The sequence below is a fragment of the Dermacentor andersoni genome, chromosome 11, assembly GCF_023375885.2.
Source record: "Dermacentor andersoni chromosome 11, qqDerAnde1_hic_scaffold, whole genome shotgun sequence".
NCBI classification, from domain to species: domain Eukaryota; kingdom Metazoa; phylum Arthropoda; class Arachnida; order Ixodida; family Ixodidae; genus Dermacentor; species Dermacentor andersoni.
Window position 1 is genome coordinate 60,807,651 of NC_092824.1, and position 20,041 is coordinate 60,827,691.

Genomic DNA, 20,041 nt, shown 5'->3' on the forward strand with positions numbered 1-20,041 from the left:
TGAGCTTGCACGACATTATTAGCGCTTCTCGTAAATTTTTATTGACACTTTTTAGTGTGATATTTCTTTGATCGCTTCAATGCAGGACATTATATATATATATATATATGAGAGAGAGCGAGAGAGAGAGGGAGAGGGAGACGAGAAACCCTATGAGTTTAGGCACGCACATGTTTGGTTTTCCACCCAGAATGGGGAAGGGCACACTCGTTTCAAGAGAGGGGAGAAAGAAGGTAGAAGGAAAGCTGCTAGGGACTTGCACATGTGAAGGTGCACATTGAGTCTATCAAGCGTTTACAGAAGTGTGTCGAGTTGAAAAATTGTAGCGATTGCGTCGCTGCTTTCTGCACTACCATCTTACGTAGCACTTATCCAAGAATATTCGCTTCTGAAAACGTATCTATTTGGTCCAGCCGGCTTAGAACGACTAGGCTGGCGCTGGGCGTCTTAATCTAAGCAACATTCTAGGAGGTGTTTGTCAGTCTCGTCGATTACGCGCGAGAAAAGGTTACTAGCTGATGCAGATGTAAGGTGAATGTTCGAAATCCGAGAATTATATGCATCAGTGAAGTCAACAAACTATGTGACGGCTCAGTGACTTACGACTGCTTAAGCAGGGACACGGTGATGCGTTAGTCATGAGGTACAGGTTCGTGGCATCCCACAGTGTCATTATTCGCAAGTCGCAGTGAGCCATGACATGCTGTAGGAAAAGTCGACATTTGCGCCATTCTGTTACATTTGCGCAACGGGGTTACGTTGGTGTAAGTACTGCATTGCATTTGCGTCCTTAGCGTTGCAGGCAAGTGAAAATTACATCGCTCGTGCGCGATTTCGCACAATATTTAGTGTGTTTAGCGTTACGCTAGCATAACGTTTGCCTTAACGCTTGCGTAAGCATTAAAACTCCTTCTCTTAGCACTGACTCCAACATATGCATGGAATCCGCCGAATTTTTAATTTCGTATTAACCGTTAGCCACACGAATGAAAACGCAGCATTTCGTGAAATCGACGAGGAGTACTCTTTCATGACGCCATTTACGAAAAGCTTCAGCAAATCGATACTCCTGTGTTGGCACCGTTACAGTGACATGTGCGCAGACCGCACCTTGCTGTTGTCTATTGAGATATAGGGTCACTAATCCCGATTTTTAAAGTTCTGCTAAGGTTGCTAATGCAAAGTATTATTATTGGCATTCAGTAGTTTTTGATGTGCACCTGTATTTCTCTAATTCAAATCGGAAAACGATGCACTCCTTTATGTCGATATACCTGTCCCGTACTTTTTGTTTCTCCATTCCATGTTGTAAATCTCCCTACATCTACTTTTTATCTACCCTGCTTTGCAAGAACACGTGACTAAAGTATGATCAATTCCAATGAATTCACCTCATGGTTTCCAGAAGTGGGCAGGAAAAGCACGGACGGGATCTTCCAATCCGGAAGAAGAGCGTATAATATGACAACAAACAACCAACCTACGCACACAAAGAGTCATGTACAATGCAAGGAACGTAAGGATAACGGTATATGGGCGTTAGCGAGAAAAAATGCCTCGAATTTTCCCTCTTGCACAAGGGGAAGAAGAAAAGTTTCAGTTTGCTTGTGAAGACCAAATTCAAATATTGGCTAACTATGGCGCCGCTTGGTTCTTCATCGTCGCCTGAGCGCTTCGTGTCAGTGATAACTTAAGAACCGGGCAACACCCTGATGCTAACGCTGCTCGAACGTTACAAGAATCGACGTTTCTGGGGCGTTGCTGGCGCATAGGACACTCACGCATTCCCGTCTCTTTCAGTGGACGAGAACAGCATGTCGGAGTCGCGCATGACGCTGAACATGGAGAGCAGCGATTCGGTCAACATGGCAGTCATGGCCAACGGGGGGCTTCCGTCGAAGCCGGTGCCCGTGAAGCGGCTCCAGGAGCACGTCATTCAAGGTCAAGGAAATGGCACGCTCAAAGAAGAGTACATGGTGCGGATGCTGCCGTGCATTTTCTACTTACTGACAAGCAAGCTAGCGCTCCAGAGCACTGTTATAGAGACTCTAAAATTTTACTTTCTTACTACGCTTTGTGCTAGGTAAATAAACATGAAAAACGTGCCCTGATGCACGTTAGTGCTTTGGGTAAGTACGCAAGTTGCTGCTGTCATTAAAATAGCTTTACAGCTTACCCAACTTAACTCGCCCAGTGATGCTACAGATGCGTGTTGCCTTAAAAATTATGAACGAGACTCACTTTTGATTTTATTAGTCCGAATTTCTTGGCACATTGTGCCGACATATCTTTGTCTGATGCGAAATAGTCTATCTAACAATTGGCCACATTCTTTTGTTACAGACCACGCCAAAGGGACAACTTCATCCGTGGGATGTCGCGAAAAAGGCTGAAAACAAATCCAAGAATCGCTACGGAAATATTCTCCCATGTAAGGCAGGAATTATATTCAATATTTATTTTATTCTTTCGCAGAAGGACCACGAGCTTTTTCTCTACGCGCTGCCGCCATTGGCGAAAATGTCTCTCGTTAAAGTCAACGTCGGTCAACAAAAGATCCATAGGTACGAGGGTAAATCAGAAAGTCGTTGCCCTTTTTTTATTAGCCAAAGTAGGGTACATGCAGGTAATTACAGATATACGCACTATTCTACGTACCTTACGCTGTTTTTTCACATATTCCCCGCACCGGTTCAGACATTTGTCCCATCGCAGCATAAATTTGAGATGCCCCTTCAGTCAGCGACGCACGCGGCATCCCCGAACGCACATTGCCATGCAAGTCTTCGCTGCCTCTTGGGAACTCCCACCGCCACTACTTGACACTTCTCGAAGCGAGACACATTTTCCCATACGTGGGCTGCATTTCCTTGTGGATTTTCATCGTCCCTTGCTCCACAGAAAACGAATCACACTTCGTTGCTCGTACGCCGCGTACGTGGGAAGCACAACCGCCATCTTTAACAACTAACAGCAGCGCCGTGCCGCGGAGCTACCCGCAGATAAGGCAGGGCAGGTCCAAGAAAGGTCCATCGCTGGGAATGGATATGTTCACTTCGCATTTACAGCCGTAATTTGCCAATATCGAAGCAACGACTTTCTTATTCGCCCTCGTACTTCCATTCGCAATGAAACAAATAACAGAAATGCGCAAACGGACGTCAGTGCCTTCGGAAAACGTTGCAAGTTCCGGCAAGGTAACCTCCTGGCGAATACAACCTCGCGCGGACGGTGTTAGCGAATTGTGCTGATGGTTTGCATTACGCACATACTCTTTCTTTTTGCCATGTTTTTTACATCCTCCAGGGGAGAGAAGGCGCAGATCTGTCGCAATATGTCATGTTACAATAGCATGCGAAACGATATGCAGTAACAAAGAGACACGAAAAGGCGTCCTGTACCGCTTCTTGTCATAGGGCACTATAATAGGCATAAATCAACTAGCCCAACAACGACAGCAACATCTGTGGCAACGGCTGGTGCTCACAGGAGGCGGTTAACGTTCACGTAAAAAATTGCCATGGGCAGCAAATTTTTTTTCATAAGCTACGTTGGCTCACGACTGGGCGTTATCCAGCAACTCGCAGGACCGGGATCCTCCAAGGCGTTATATTGAAAAGAAACTTGTACCCAGTAAGATATATATCCAGTAACCTTACATAATATGTGAGAACATACGTTTTTCTTTGTGGATATATTCGTTCGGCATTATTGAACGCGACGCTTAAGGGCGCATGAGTGTGTGTGTTTCTTGTTTTAAATAAGACTCCATTATGCGCCATAACGCGGTGACATACATAGTTTTTGCTAAACGACCATAACGCCACCAAAGCTCGACTTGAGTTTGCTGCTTGCAGTACGTGCCTTAATATAAATCATTATAAAGGTACTTTGTATTTAGCTCATGCACATTGCTGCTAATCACGCAAGAACTCTCCAAGTAGTTCAACAGTCGCACAATAGTGTTATCGGCCGCTGGTCACCTTAAAGGCGACATTAGTAATAACACGATGTGTGCACTGGTTCACGGAGCTTCCTCGAGCATGACATATGAACTTCCGAAATGGTTGAACGCGTAAAAATTTTACATGCCTCGACAAGTCATAGCTAGTTGTTGCCGTAGGTCGTGTATCTTTGTCTAAGCCATCTTGTGCGTCATTGACAACTAAGCAAGAAACTGAGAAAAATATAAAAAAGAGAAGTCAGCTGTGTCCGACAGATTATCTAAGGGATCAACAACCATTTACTTATTGCACACCACGTGGCCCCATGATACGAAAGTAAGGGCGAGCGCATATGTCGTTTTATTCTCGCTTGGTCCTCGTCTGCTTAGCACAGTAACTTTTGTGTGAGTCATAAACCAACTAGCCCAGCAACAAGTTTTGTTAAACCCCGTGATACATTGCCACATCAAATTCAAAGCTTTTGCCGAAGCGAGTGACATCTTCTCCTTCCTACTTTAAGTGCGTCAACTTGCCCGTCAAGCAGCGATTGATGAGTAGCTTCAAGTACACGTGATTTGTAACGCAAACGGGCCAGGCGAGGCGACAGAAAGGGCGAAGACGTGGCGCTACACATCACTTGATGCCATCATAGGTCCTCAAACTCCCTCACAAGCCCACTCACTGGGACTCGCTGAGTCACCCCGAGAATATAAGTCGGAGGGAGCTCATGTAAGTCTTAGGAGTGTGAGTCCGAGTGATCCCGGCTATGTAGAATGTAGGCTAATCTTAGTCCAAATCAGCTCGACTAATTAGTATTCTGGTGAGCCGAGTGATGAGTCGAGTTCGAGTGAGCCTTCAGCAAAAAAGTATATATTTTATGCGTCACTTTTGAGTGCGTCACACTTATCTTGCCGACCTATAGACACCATAAAGACTAACCTGTCAGTCGCTTCTTTTGCCCACATATAAGTGGCGGAAACTCTGTGCAATGCAAAGTAGTCTGGAGCATCATTTCTCAAGTGCTTTCGATAGATAGTTGTCAAATATTCATACGTTTGAATACTTTGTTGGTTTTAAAAGAATAGATTGCTAAGAGTAATGTCATTCCTCCGATGTTCCAGATGACCACTCGAGAGTGAAACTGGCCCCATTGCCAGATTTTGAAAATGCGGATTACATCAACGCAAGTTATGTACCGGTAAGAATGCCCGTTGCAACTGGAGTTCTGCTTTGTCCCAAGGATGAACCACATCTATCCAACAAATATTCGAACAATAGAACTACAAGTAACTTTGCCAGTACTGCAGCAAAAATAACAGTTCACTATTTTATTCTACTATTTAATGAACGGGACCAGCGTTCTATATAGTGCGTCCCAGCTAACGATAGCCATGCTTTCAAAAATTAAATATCGTATATAACCGGACGCAGCCAATGGTATTCTGTCAGCAGTGAGCTACCCAACCAGGACAGTTTATTTTTTTTTTTTCATAAATTAAACTGCCCATAATTGGATGAGCTTAAGTAACAAACTTTTTCATTACTGAATTGAGGTCGCAAGTTTTCTTATCGAAAAGTAATTATGTTTTAAAACGGTCCGATTCAATTGCTTTCAATACACGATGTCTCGGGTAACTATTTTTCCCGGGTTATAAAGAAAACGCGCGAAGTATGAACATAGCCGCATGATACTTCTATCGTCACAGGGCTGGTCTGGTGCCCTCCCCTCTGTGGCCAGTCTGTGGAGAAGATGAAACAATAGATAATTTTTCCATATTCTGCCGCCGTTTCACTTCCTTAAGAAAAAACCTAGAATCAAGATTTACACAGCTTGGTTTGAGCTTTTGAATTATAAATATCCTTTCTCTGGGAGCCTCCTCTCTTGGAAAGTGCCACAGGGATATTTACTCAACCGTGGAGGATTTTATAAGTGCTACAAAGAGATTGTCTTGAATTCTTAAACATTTTATTTTTGTTTATTTCCTCCAGTTAGCTTTACCAATTTTAGTTTTTAATAAAGATAGCCTAATTTCATCCAAATCTTGACCAATCCCCTCAATGGGTGTGCGCCATCGCATACGGAATACCATACCATACCATACCACCGCTACACTATAGCGGTCCCAGTGATTGCTCGGTAGAATTGACTCTGCTCAGTGCGCGGCTCGGTGGTCGCCAGAAAATTCAGAGGCATCGATACTGGCGTCGGCCACCGCACCTGTTCCGCGTGATGCGCGAAGGCGACGCAGTGCGCTGTGGTATTGAGGAGGACGACAATGTCATTGACCCGAGTTAATTCTTTCGAGTAACGCCTAGGACCGCTGCTGTCGCGGCGGGCGGACGTGTAATCGTGCAGCTATTTTCATATTTCGCGCGTTTTCTTTGCAAGTCCGGGGAAAAAAAGAGATAATTACGTGAGACATAGCACACTGAAAAGAACTGAATCGGCTATCTTGAAGCACAATTATTATATTTCTATTGAAATTCCCGCGCCCTTAGTTGATTAATTAAAGAGTTAGTTAATTTATATAATATAATTATCTATATTTCAATTATGAAAAAAACATGCTCCTGGCGTGGTTCGCAGCTGCTGACAGAACATCATTGGCTGCGTCCTCGTATATTCTATGCTTCATTTTTAAGAGCTTGGCTGACGTAAGCTGGGATACCCTGTATACTGAACACTGCTGTAGTGCGTAAAATTTATTACGACACCTCATTTCGAGTTTTCCTGAATGTCTTTATCCCACCCTTTTTTTAGCATCTGATAATTCACCCTTTTGCGAAGTATGTTACTTTACGCCATATTTGGGCTCATATTGTATTAACTGTTGCTATATCGACGGGAAATACCGAAACAACACACGAAGTGGTCGTCATTCTTACTGAAATCAGATTTGTAGCCATTCAGCGTTGAAATATTTGGTCGTTTCCATTTTTTTTCGTCATTGACAGCCTAGCTAAAGCTTGGGAAAAGCGACACGCGAGACCTCTATGAATAAAGTTTTCTTTTCCTCTGCAGGGTTACAGGTGCGCCCGCAAATATATTGCGACGCAAGGTAAGCGACCTTCATTATAATGTCTCCACTTGAAATAGCCCCCTTCTGTATTCCTAAACACCGAACTATCGTAACTGGGAAAGCTCTCAGGAAACATTTATTGTTGTCAATTATATGGGCACTCCAGGCGCATTTCCGCCGTCGCCGTCGCCGTGAGGTTTCGCATGAGTGAAAGCGGGGGAGGGTGAGCCGGCGAACACGGTTCAATCTCGCACGCGCGATCGAGGAACGCGGCCCAGATGTGTGCCCTCTCCTGTCGTGCGCGAGAAAGGGGGGTGAGGCGAGGGAGGAGGGGCGTCGTTCTCCGGCGGCCACTCGGTACCTCGATGTCCTCCTCGCCCGCCACTCCGTACGTAGTGGAGACAACCGCGGAGTCTACTACGGCGTTGTCCATGCGAATCGCGGACGCCGTAGTACACGCCTTTGACGGACGCCGTAGGGACGGCATGCCGGCACTTGCGTGTCTTGAAAGCGATCTGCGACGTGGCCAAAGTGCGTGCCCGCGCGGGCCTCATCTTCAAAGCGATCTGTAATGTTTGCAGAGTGCGCGTAGTGCCGGTAGCTTCGTATGCGCAGCGCTTTGGGCGTTTCGTTCACGTTGAAGGGAGAGATGCATGAAAGTCAATTCGCTTGCAGCTGCCGCGATTCCTGACTGCAGAATTCTGCCAGCGAGATGTCTTCATGTTTACCTTTGCGCGCTTGACTTCGTGCTGGTTAATTTAGTTAAACACTTTGGTGGGCTAGTTGGTTTGAATCCATGATAGAATGTGCAAGCGCGACCAAACAAGGACGTAGAAAGAAGCAGATACACAAAGACAGCGCTGTCTCTGTGTGTCTGTTTCTACGTCCTTGATGAGTCACGCTTACACATTCTATCAGTGGTAATTTAGTTAGTAAGCGAATGTTTACAAGTTCATGCGGCCGACAAAACTACTATACTTCCTTCGTGCGCCTATATATTAATGTTCTATTGCAATCGGTGCTTCGCCTTTTGGGCGGAACTGCTAATGTTTTATTTCGTAAGTTTATTTGCTATCGTCTGTCCACGTGCGTGCGCAATATAAGCAAGCGATGGCCTTCCTGCGTTATCTGCTTGCGTACCAGCCCGGAAAAATGAAAAAAAGAATGCATTGCTTTTCTATAATAAAGAACAGGCGCGTTTACCTACTTATTCGCCCTCCGTCTAGTACGCTTATACACATTGTTCTTTGTTGCACATCCCGAAACTAGAAAAAAAGGCTTTTGTAAATACAATGACTTCATCAACGTTCTGTAGTTGCAACAAGTTTGCCTAGCAGCACCAAGCTACCAGACCTATAGTTAGGGTGAAAACCTGCACTACGGCTTTCGTAATATTCGTTTTCTTCGAATGGCTTTAACTGCGGCATTCACCATCACTGTGAAGGTGAATGCAGCAAGATTTTGTTTCTATAGTCCTCAACATCGAGACGAACAAATAATGCCCAGATATTTCTGTGGTTTGTAAATATTTTCATTTTATTCCTGCAATTGATTCTCCGAATGACAAATAGCACTCCACTGATGCTCCCCATGATGCTTCAGAAGCTACCGCGTTCTGCTGATAAATACAATGTCGCGCGTTCCCTTTCTGTGCACGTTAGCGACAGGGCGATGGTGGCGGATCGCGAAAAAATGACTTCGCATCGCAATTTCAGTTCACTCTAAAGAACCCGAAGGGTGCGATATAATTCCGAACGTCCACATATGGCATCGCCACTTGCTCACCCTTCGGGACATGAAATGCAGTACCTAAACGCTTTTTGTTTTTGTTTTTCGGGTTTCTAGGTCCTAAGCAGACGACCCTCACAGATTTTTGGAGGATGGTGTGGCAAGAAGGCTGTTGCAAAGTGATAATGCTTACCAACCTAAAAGAGCAAGAAAAGGTACGCCGGCGTCTCAACTTCCAAAGCACTGCGGCGCTAGAGTAATGAATCTTACTTCGTACAATGGGTCAAATAGTATCGAGGTGGTGCCGAATAATGAAGTACGCCTGCGATCATGCGACCGGGCCTTCTTGATTTTCAGAATACTAATTCGGCTTTTCTCATGTCATAGCATAATAAATGAACTACAGCTGCAGTCAAAGCGTTGTCTCTACATCATTTGTTTTTGGACATTACTCTAAAGCGACAAAGAAAAAAAAACATCAGACGTAGATAAATGTTTATCGAGGCCCCATCAAGAGTACTGTGTATGCACTGGCTACGTGTCTCTTTCTGAACAGGATGGAACCTTTGTGTATATAGTTGAACATGAAGAATGACCTAGGAGCGCGGAACGAAAACATGGACATGGCTCCAGTATTTGTCTTGTGCCTTGCTTTCATCAAAAACTCTTCCCGCTGATTTAACATTCCTAATTTTTCTCCTGCAGCTTGCGCGCTATCTTAGGCATCGCACACCTTAGAATCGGCACTTAGTTATGCGTAGTTTTTCTCGGGGCCAAAGGTGCCATACTTTCGTTCTTTCGTTATTTACCTAAACAGTGACAAGTGATATCGCAAATACACCTTGTTTTCATGAACTGCGGTTTGTGTGCGAGGCATGCTCGCAGCATTGTATTCAGCAGCAGCAGCATCGGAAATAGGGAGGCAATTTAACTTTATTTCGTGTTTACCAATTCGCCGACAACGCCCACTGATATATTACGATTGCTTTCGCGAGTTATGTAGAAGTGATAATAAACGACAACAAATGTGACACCTTTGGGAAATTATTATTCCTTTGCTGGTCATCCTTGTTCCAGACAAAGTGTGAACAATACTGGCCAGAGACTTCACAGAAGTACGGTAAATTCGTGGTCACCTTGATGAAGACTGACACTCAGGTCGACTTTGTTGTCCGGGAATTTGAAGTCTCACTCGTGAGTACTCCTTTCTGTCTCTTAAGCAACGAGCTCTTAACAGGCTTCGAGGTAACTCGAACAGGTTTCGTAGAAAAAGAGCAAAAAAGCCAAGAAAACAAACATTCTTTTTTTGTTTTTACTTCAGAGCAGTTACGTATCTCAACAGTTGTGCAGCTTTATTTTATTATTGCACCCTAACGCTGCAACAATAGTTGTTGGTGTTCATAAAAATACTTGGGCGACGTACATTTTTATAACCTCTATTTCTTTACCAATGACTAGCGCTGGTAATCAAATTATTGATGTGTGTTAAGCTAGTGTTTACGACGCGATCGTGTTTGCATTTTTATCCTGTATGGCACCCTTAAGTCCTAGTGTATAAGATATTGAAAAATTGCCATATATGAATTGCCGTTATTGCATGTTTTCGTTGCTATTGCTTGCTTCAGTGAGGTCCCGCCTCAAGGGAAGAATTACCATTTCCATAGATTATATATATGGTGTTATGGACGTGTTGTCACCATGAATACGAGGCATATAGCGAGAATTTATGCAGCTTCTGTATTTCTCAGTACTTTCTATTCGTGCCAACAATACCTATAAATTCATTTCGTTTCATTTTCATTTATTTTCACCTTAATGTCCCGGAGCCACTACATAACAGAGGGTTTTAATCCTTGGGACAATGTCAGAACAAATGAACAGAACAGCAAAAGCATGTCATTCAGTCTTTCGGTCTGGAGACCCTAACGCGCAAATGCATTGCACAGGGGAGCAGGTAGTAGATTATGAAGCAGCATTGAACATACGGCAAGTTACACAATTTTAAAAAGGTGTATTGGAAAGACTAAAGATTTCGATAGGTCGAAAACAGCAAAGCTTAATAATAAAGCATACCAAACAGCCGCGAGTCACTAAAATCGCCATAGATTTACGCACAGTAAAGAAAAAATGAACACTGAATGACAAAAAATAAAAATAGGAATCATAGAGAAACGTAAAACGACGATTTACTGAGCCAAATATAATGCCTAACAAAAAGAACACTCGCACAAAAGTGATTGCAGTCTCTTGACGGACTCTGCGGTGAAATAATGAAACGACCAGTGAAGTGCTTAGGCGTAATTTTAAGGCCATGGGTGTAAACAGGTATATCACTTGTAATGCTCTTTAATGCAGCACTTGTCTCATAATCCGCATGCAATCGAAATTGAGCGCCCGACATGTTTTGAACATGTGCGTTTAAAAAAGTGATATCTAGCTGAACTACCAACCGATAAGAATTGTTCCACTGTTTCAACGATGCGAATTTACAGACGCCTTTTCGCCGTTACCTACCGTGGCATCGCGTATCATCGCAATACGGAAAACAGCTGGGCTGCAGGTATAACAAGTAACGCCACGAACAGTTAGCATAGCCGTGACTTTTTGTCGGTTACAGTTAAGGAGAGAAATGACACAGTTGCGGTTTGACTATCCAATCTTACTGTTTCAATTCACCAGGAAAACAAGCCCAGGACTATTGTCCAATTTCACTTCACCACGTGGCCAGATCATGGCGTACCTCTCTATCCGGATGCCTTGTTGCCCTTTCTCAGGCGTATATGGGACTTCCAACCACACGACGACCATCCAATCATTGTTCATTGCAGGTACGTAGAATAATGTGTATTTGTGGCACGCCACGTCAAAGACCGTTAACCACATAGCGCTGAAAAAGAATCTGCCCACATAATCTTACCCAAGATATTCTGCTATTTATGACATCCTACAGGTAATAGGTGCCATCGCATATGAGAATAATCGGCAATGAGCCCTCACGTTAACCCGAAAATCTGTACTGAAGTGTGTACGATTAAAATATCTCATACACAAGCTATACAAACAAAATGGCACAGCTCAACTTCATCTACTGTGCTTAGGAGCGTTAAAGTCGTGAATGGCGCTACGCAATCAAGCTTAAAATAAACGAAACATAAATTGATATTTCGCTCATGTGCAGACCACTGTAGGACTGCGTGAATTGTTATTGTTGCGTAGATATATCAAATTCTAAAAGCAGAGAGTTCGCACCGTCATTAGCCTTCGCCTCTATTTGAAAACAGTTATAGCGTATGGTCATCCTAATATGGACTAACGCAGCCGACTGAAAAAAAGGGTGGGTCATTACAGTACTACATGCTTAATTTTTTTGCTACAAAAGGCCATGAAAGCGCACTTAACCCTCAATTTACTATGCGTCAACGTATTAAGAGTACAAATTTATATGTAATCTAATATGTGGCATTCTCAAATCCCTTTAATTTCCTACCCGGCCTTTGACTGCCAGCTTTCCGCTCAGGTGATGCCTTGATAGGCTTCTGGTGGCACTGTTGTTCATTGTTGTCCTTCTTCCCTATTGAAGAAAGGCATACGCCTTATATTACACGCGCGAGGAATGGAACAAGTGTTACAATAATTGGTTTCAGACAAAATAGTTCGTTGCAGGGGTGATTGGTTTGGGATAGGGAGAAGGAAATGTGACATTGGGTCTTGAGGGGACCGGTCTTCTGATCAGTGATGCAGAACCGCAGCCTCCCGAGCCGTACCTCAGGAATGCTACGCGCCACCTACGTGGCTTTCTTCCGTATAGTAGCGGTCCAGTCCTCGTAGAAGTGGACCGTGAAGTCCTCGAGCACAGACCTGAGCTACTTTAGAAATACCGCGAATCCTCAGTGCTCGAGTAGTCATAGATGAATTTGTGGACTTCTTCTAGAGAATCCCGTAGCATGAATTATGATTGTTGGATGCCAAAATTTACTAGGTGTGCCGATTACTTAAGCGAGTGCCATTAGTTTTCATAGCATTGAACTGGACCCTTACAATATGATCAGCTACATTATATATATATTTTGCGCATGACACTGTGAGTTGCATTCAGAGCATGCTTACGAAAGATAAAAAATCTATCTGACTGTTTCCTAAATTAACACTAAGGATGCGTTCTACGTAAAAATGCGGGCGCTATCGGCAATGTATGCTTGAATGTGAGTAACGCTTTGCGGGATCCACATACTATCAAGTTATATCCTCGATCATATTTTATTCATTATGGTTCAGCTAAAAATAACTGCTATAACAACATCGCTCTGCACGAGGAAGTACCAAAACGTGATTGTGCTTCTACTAAAATGTCGACGTACCGCACTACACTAAACCATGCGCTCTCTTTTTATCCTTCCCGCATTTCCAACTACAATTTTAATGTGACACGTTTTACCATGAATTTATTCACTGGCTTTCTTGCTATTCAAACGCAGGCCCACTTACTTCTTTTTAAAAGGCAATACACGCCTTCCTTTTTTCATTTCACTTCCCCACTGCGCTCGCAGACAGACATGGGAAATATGGACACAAACTAAAATGCAACCACGTGAATGAAAAAAAAATTTGGAACCTGTGTTTTTTTAGTTTACCAGCGCGTGATGTTTCGGTGGCGCATGCATGTAAAAAGCTGCCAAGAATTGAATGCCGGAAACATAGATGTAGCATAACTTATAACATAATGTGTTCTTATTTTTGTCACGAGCTGCACTAAATCTATGATGTGGCACATTTTTAATATCATTGTGAGTTATTTTTGTCTCAAATATTCTGGTTCTTCTCCTCCTCCTCAGCGGTGGCATTGGCCGCACGGGAACGCTCATCTTGGTAGACAGCATGCTGTCGCAAGCAGAAGCAGAAGGTGAAGTCAATTTGGTGGCCCACCTGCATGCGATGCGCCAGTGCAGGGTCAACCTTGTTGAGTCCCTGGTAAGAAACATTTCTTCGCCCTTTCACTTCACCTCGTTCATGACTTGCAGCGTCTACATCCGCCAGCCGCTGGTGATCAAACGCACCTGAATGCTTGTCAAGAGTGTCGCAGTGGAGTGTTGCTGTTTTCACAAGTATATATATATATATAGTCATCAATTCTTATCGTAGCGTTATACCAGCGTACGTAAAGATAATAAATAACCGGCAAACATGGCTTCCGATGACAAAGCACGAGAAGTAACCTGGCCTGCTGTTCAGAGATGGCCAGGAATCTCCAGCGTGTTGTGCGGTGCGGTTTTCAAAAAAAAAAAAAAAAGTTACACACAGTGATTACTACTGATAACCTACCATTTACACAAAACGGTATTTAGCTTATAAAGAACCCCCTACGTCTCCCCCCCCCCCCCCACTGCCCAGCTTTTTCTGTTCACTATAAACGATAAATATGTTTTCGTACGTTATGAAAGAATAACTACAATCATCTCAAAAACCAGAATGGTTCATTTTCACTATGTAAGTGGCCATTGAAAATAAGAAAGCTAGCATGTGCGCCAATAACATCAGAAACAAATCGGTCAACAAGAGCGCAAGTGTAATTTGTAGTCTCAGATTTAAATTCCACTAATACACAAACACAACGCGCGCAAGAAATATGCTGCCGTGTATATTTAGCGCTGCTACGATACCATGATTTATAGCTTCGAAACTGGTCAATATTTTCTACTGAAACTTTCTAGCCAAAATTTTTTTTTATTTCTCAAGAGACGACGCACCTGCAACCCATCATGGAACCACTTTCTAATCGAGGTCTGAGCGTTTTGTCTGTTCTTCAGACACTTCATGATTAGCTCGGATGCCTTCGCACCATTCATTATCATCACGATTGACCACTAATCATGCTGTACGATGAAATTCCTGCTGAATACTCGCTCAGAGCGATGTACAATAACACTGGTAATTATGTGTCTCAATACAATGTGAAAAGGACCGTTGTAAGAGGATGCAATGGTTCGTTCACCGCATCTAAATTTGCAGAAATTTATCTCTTTGTAGGAGCAGTACATTTTCGCGTATATGGCTCTGGTGGAGATACTGTGCTCGAAGAATCACAAGCTCTCTGTGAAGGAGTTCGTGACACTGTACCAGAAACTGAAAGCCAAAAGCTCAGCAACAGGAAAGAGTGCTATAGAGCTTGAGTACGAGGTAGGTTGTTTTCACGCTATTTGTTTTCAATTTTATACTGAAGTGTAAGTTCTGAATAGCGCCGTCAAACGTTTGAGTGTGTCACCCAATATTTATGCGAACGAGTGCATGGCTTATGTGTGTGCGCGTGCGTGCCTGTATAAAGAACAAAGTGGTGTTGCATGAAGCGCTATATTTCTATACTTTTGAGGAATAATACATTTCAGTACTGCAGCAGTCAATATCTGGAGCACGGACACTGTGTCAAATGCAAACACGGTCGCAATCAATCGATATCACTGCTAAAACTGAGCTCGTCATGTTTACAAGAGCAGTCCTCATTCTGTTCCTCGGCTTCTTTTGACAAAAAAAAAATGTCATAACATCCTACGCCACTTCTTAGTGAAAGAATGAATATTAGGATCGATGCTTTAAAACCCTTCAGTGATAAAGGAGTGCCTGATATAGAAAAAAATTAATTTCAATTTGCGTTTCCGCTTCTAAGCGCCGTGCTAATGTGGTCACGGCAACATAACTTATTTCTTGGTACAAGCATGTCTTTTCCTCGCAGAAACCGCTTTCGCTGGATTCATTTCTCGTTCTTTTTTTTTCGGAAATAATGTAGTTTTTAATTACGAAGATGAATTACTAGTACTGAGCGACACTTGCCGCCGTAGCTCACAGGGCACAGTGTTGCGCCGCTGAGTAAAAGGTTGCGAGTTCGATCCCAGTCGCAGCAGGTGCTTTCTTATAAAAGCGAAGCACCTAATATCTCGCGTGCCATGCTTTGCACCCACGCTAAAAGAAGCCTTGATGGCGAATATAAAATTAAGGAGAGCACACTATGGTGTGCCTCGTTACTAGAGTGTGGTTCCCACATGTAGCATTTCAGAATTGAATTAGTTTTATTTAATTAGCCGCAAAGCATTGCTACGAACTATAGGCGGTGGGCTAGGCGACTACGATTTCCCCAATGACGTAGGGTCTAAAAACACCTATGGGTTTTCTGGTGCGTCGTACAGGATGCCACTCATTGCTTTTTTGAAACTAAATTAAACGCGCAACATTCCTTAAGCGCAATATTATCTACGTTTTTAGTGCATTTTATGATAAAAATGATTTTGTTATGGTTTGCCGGACTAAAAATGCTGGTACTTTTTGTGCTCGTGTACTGCTGCAGTTTGTCATTGCATCCTCTGCTGTTAAACTTGGCGCGCAATTTGGAAGGACAAAGAATAGATCTGTTTGCGTGCTGTAAAAGTGTTTTTAGTGCACAATGGGATATTTCGAGTGTTGTCTCCATCTATCGTTTTCCACGTCCAACCTATAACCAAGGCGGCCATGACTCGATGTGAGATCGCGGTTCAGTGAGATTGCCGTGTATTGAAATAATGATCGTGCCCTTGGGTACGATTGCTTCTAGAAGTAAAACTCTTGCAGAGGCAAGGCTAAATCGCTATTCATTATAGAATCAAGTGTGCAACAAATGGCAATGGTCAAACGTGAAATTATTCGACTTACAGGTAGTGAGTCAGTGTGGATATCCGCATTAAGACGTCTGTGTTCACGCAAAAATATTTACGTATACCCTCCAGAGCCGCATGGTTTGACGAGCTTTTGCGACAACCTTCAATAACGGCCGGTGATTCTCAGAATTCACGCGTGTGAATAATTCAGTAGTGCATAAACAGAGTAATACTTTAAGGTTATGAAGTCCTTACAGATAACATAAGTACTTTTTTTAGGAACGAATGGAGAGGGTGGAATATTTGCATGCAAAGACAAGGTGCTGTACAATTAGTGTGAACACTAGCAGCAGTTTTTCAGCTGCGCCATCGGCGGCAGTTTCTTAGGGATTCGTAGCTAATTAGGTTGAACCAAACCGACTCAGAAACACAAACAGGTCCCGAAAGAGGTCCAGTAGGCCTAATTTTACGATCTTATATGTCGGCAGAGAGTGCTGAGAATGCTCACGTTCAATTTCAATTTCAAATATGTCAATAACTGTAGCGTATGCTATTTTTTTCTGCAACAGAAAAGTGATTACCAATTCTATGTTTTGTCTCACAATGAGCTACGCATGAGCGCAAAACAAGCGATTCGCACAAGGCTCTAAAAAAATCAAGCCTTCATCTACATAACTGTGCTATAAATGTGCGTCGGCGAGGAGTACATTGATTGACTCTTTAGTGTGCGCACTAAGGTACCCACTTTTCATTCATTTTCATGTAATATTATAGGAAACATTAACACTTATAAGATATAGTAAAGGTTTAGTACTCGTAATGTGAACCATTTCATCCACATTCTTTTGTTTTGCAGTGTCAACGATACACGCTGCTTTATGGTTATTCCACTGTAGAGCATGTAGCGTTAGCAAGATCGCGCGCAGAAGATGAACCGAAAAAAGCTTTTCATTCATAACTGTTACTTGTCATTTGACGGCCGCCTTCAGTTATATTATGCCCACATCAGCATTGGCTAGAAGTTTCTCTTACGAACAATTCTAACGAAAGAACTTTTCTTTGAATACGGGTCCAGATCTTCTGTCATTGCCTGAGAAAAGCAAAACCACTGCTAAATTTGATTGGCCAAGTACTCCGTGCTCAAATGGGCAGATATTTTCCGAGGAAGATGCGTTTTGAAGACTTCAATAAATGGCATCTCCTGAGAGCAGATCAATAGCAATATATTATACGACTTCAATAATGTGTTGTGTAGCTTTCAGAAGAAAATTTCCGTCTCCTAAACACTTCAGGAATTAGGTTTATTTCGCTCCCGAGTTTGGTTTAGAAAAAGAAAAATAGTAATAATTTGTTTCTTAAAAAAAGCCATATTGCCCACATTTCTTGAACACTTCAAAGCCTTGTAGTTAGAGGCAGTAGGATGTAACAAGACTTTCCAATTTGAATAAGCCTTGCCTGCAAGGCTTGCATCGAGGCACCTGGGGGATCAGGGCAACAATGACAGAAAACTTACGTTTTTTTTTTCAATTTATTTGCCCAGCTTCGTTATACCGATCAAATATTTTATTTTTTTGACAAGCCCAATCCGGTTTTATAGATTCTTTTATCTCCAGTATGAGCTGCCCTCTTTTATAAGTTTTCTTATTAGCAGAATGCGTTATTCATTTATGTCGTGGGAATAGGATATAATGGTCTACTTTAATTTTCTTTTTCAACAGGAACTAAACCGTATATGTCCTCTTGCGGCCCCGGATGAGTACCAGAGTGCACGGAACGGAAAAAATGCTGCCAAAAATCGGTCATCTAAACTTTTGGCATGTAAGAATAACCCGATTGGGGCTATATATTGCATGAGATGTAGGGTTGTTCTATAGGTGGTGCTATTTTTTCAATATTTGCAGGTGACAGCAGGAGGCCATTCTTGAGTGTCACAGCTGACGGATCGAAGACTGACTACATAAATGCCGTCTACGTGGATGTAAGACATCTGCTTTGAGCATGTGCGGTTTCTTTCATCAGAACCATGTATTTATTTTTATTGAGAGTGGGGTTGAATGACGAACCTCAAAACCTTTTCTAAACAGATACCCAGCACAGTAAGTGGAACATTGGCTATCTTTTGTGGATTTCAGTTTGCCTCACGGCGAAAGCTTGTTGCATGCAGACCTTATCAAAAATCCAGTCTTGTGATAGCCAAGCCCAATTTGGGCTATACACTTTGCTACTAATCTAAATACACGCCATTTTCTTCCTCCCTCAACCATATCCATCCTTTTTTGTGGCTTCAGATTTTACTATTTGGCTAAGACAACGCCACTGTTTCGTATACGTCACATGACCTTCTTGACATCTTATTCTTAGCCGGAATGCCGCGTACCAGCGCTTGTTACCTATGCTGCTTTGCATCGACCTCTCGACGTCACGCCAGTTTTTGTATGTCACCACTCGTCGTGTGGCCCATACCTTGAAGTTCTAAGTATATTCATCGCGGCCTATTGAGTTGAACATAGGATAAAAATCCGTACCTAAAGCCTTAGGGAAGTTGGAGTTTTCTGTCGTAGCTTGTATGATGTAGTTATTTCATCGATCAAGCTGAGCCGCATCCTTCTATACCTTTCCTGCTCACAATCCTGACTGAGTCTCGTTCGTGGTGCGAGTAGACGTAACATTTGGACTCCATCGCCATAGAAAATTAAGCAGTGATTGGCGTCGCGTTGAACAGCAAAAACATTGGAAGTGTATGTCTTGCTTGTGCAGGGTTTCAAGAGGCGAAAAGCGTACCTTGTGACACAACTGCCTTTGCCAGAAACAATCGATGACTTCTGGGAAATGCTGGCAGGTAGTGGCTCTGTCACGCTGGTCACGCTTGGTCCTCTCCAAGATGAGGTAAGGTGAACAATTACAATATGCTCTTCTTTAACGCACACATTAATCTCGTAATCACCATCCTTACATAAGAAAATAATTATCGCGGAAGATAAGCTAAGAAAGCTATGACTTTCGTTTACCTACAGTTTTTCTAGGTGAATATTGAAAAACGATTATAATTGTTCGCCTAAGGTACTTACATGACAAGGCAAAAGCCGATGAAATGGCATGTCACTGGTGCACAAAACAAAAAAAGATTTTTTCTCACTCTAGGTCTCAATGTGAGCGTAATCTTACCATTTAAGAAACATCGCGCATATGCACGGCGGCCATTCTTTCGTCAATTAGAAATAGGTATTTCCTAAAGAAGAATCACTTAGTCTTAAGAATGACTTGCTTGAGGAAACGGGCACTCCGGCAGGGTCCGTGGCCGGAGGTCCTGCTACCAACACATAATTGAATCAACCTGGCCAGGTTCAAATGATCAAAATAAAAATTTCGCTAATGAAGAGTTGCTGTTTCCTAAAATAAAACTACTAACCCCCAAAAATGGCTTGATGAGCTGACATATCGCGGTTAATAAGCATGTTACGTGTTGCGACTAAGCAGCGCGTTAAGCAGCAAACAAGCGATAAGCTAAATGCCGCGAACAGGCTGCTTCCATTATAATCCCAACATTCATTTTTGTAAATGATCAAATACAAATAAAGGTTGCTTGAATTATTGATTGATTTATTGATTGAATACATAAATACCCATGTTCCGAATGAACTACACATCTAGGAATCAAGAAGGTACCTTTCTATCAACCTTCCATATTAGTGTGGAGCTCTGTCGTAAGATGCAATATTTGTCTATGTAA

At 42.8% G+C, this 20,041-nt stretch overlaps 1 protein-coding gene across 1 annotated transcript in view; it reads left to right on the forward strand.

The window, feature by feature from the left end:
* The window catches only part of LOC126517517 (receptor-type tyrosine-protein phosphatase T-like), a 146,766-nt gene that overhangs the window by 121,936 nt on the left and 4,789 nt on the right, over positions 1 to 20,041 (forward strand). Inside the window, exons 27-38 of the mRNA XM_050167252.3 lie at positions 1,801 to 1,976; positions 2,344 to 2,431; positions 5,066 to 5,142; positions 6,967 to 7,003; positions 8,810 to 8,907; positions 9,770 to 9,886; positions 11,372 to 11,520; positions 13,525 to 13,660; positions 14,717 to 14,866; positions 18,030 to 18,129; positions 18,213 to 18,289; positions 19,069 to 19,197. Coding sequence (XP_050023209.1) covers positions 1,801 to 1,976; positions 2,344 to 2,431; positions 5,066 to 5,142; positions 6,967 to 7,003; positions 8,810 to 8,907; positions 9,770 to 9,886; positions 11,372 to 11,520; positions 13,525 to 13,660; positions 14,717 to 14,866; positions 18,030 to 18,129; positions 18,213 to 18,289; positions 19,069 to 19,197 — 1,334 coding nt within the window. The remainder of the gene's footprint in view (positions 1 to 1,800; positions 1,977 to 2,343; positions 2,432 to 5,065; positions 5,143 to 6,966; positions 7,004 to 8,809; positions 8,908 to 9,769; positions 9,887 to 11,371; positions 11,521 to 13,524; positions 13,661 to 14,716; positions 14,867 to 18,029; positions 18,130 to 18,212; positions 18,290 to 19,068; positions 19,198 to 20,041) is intronic.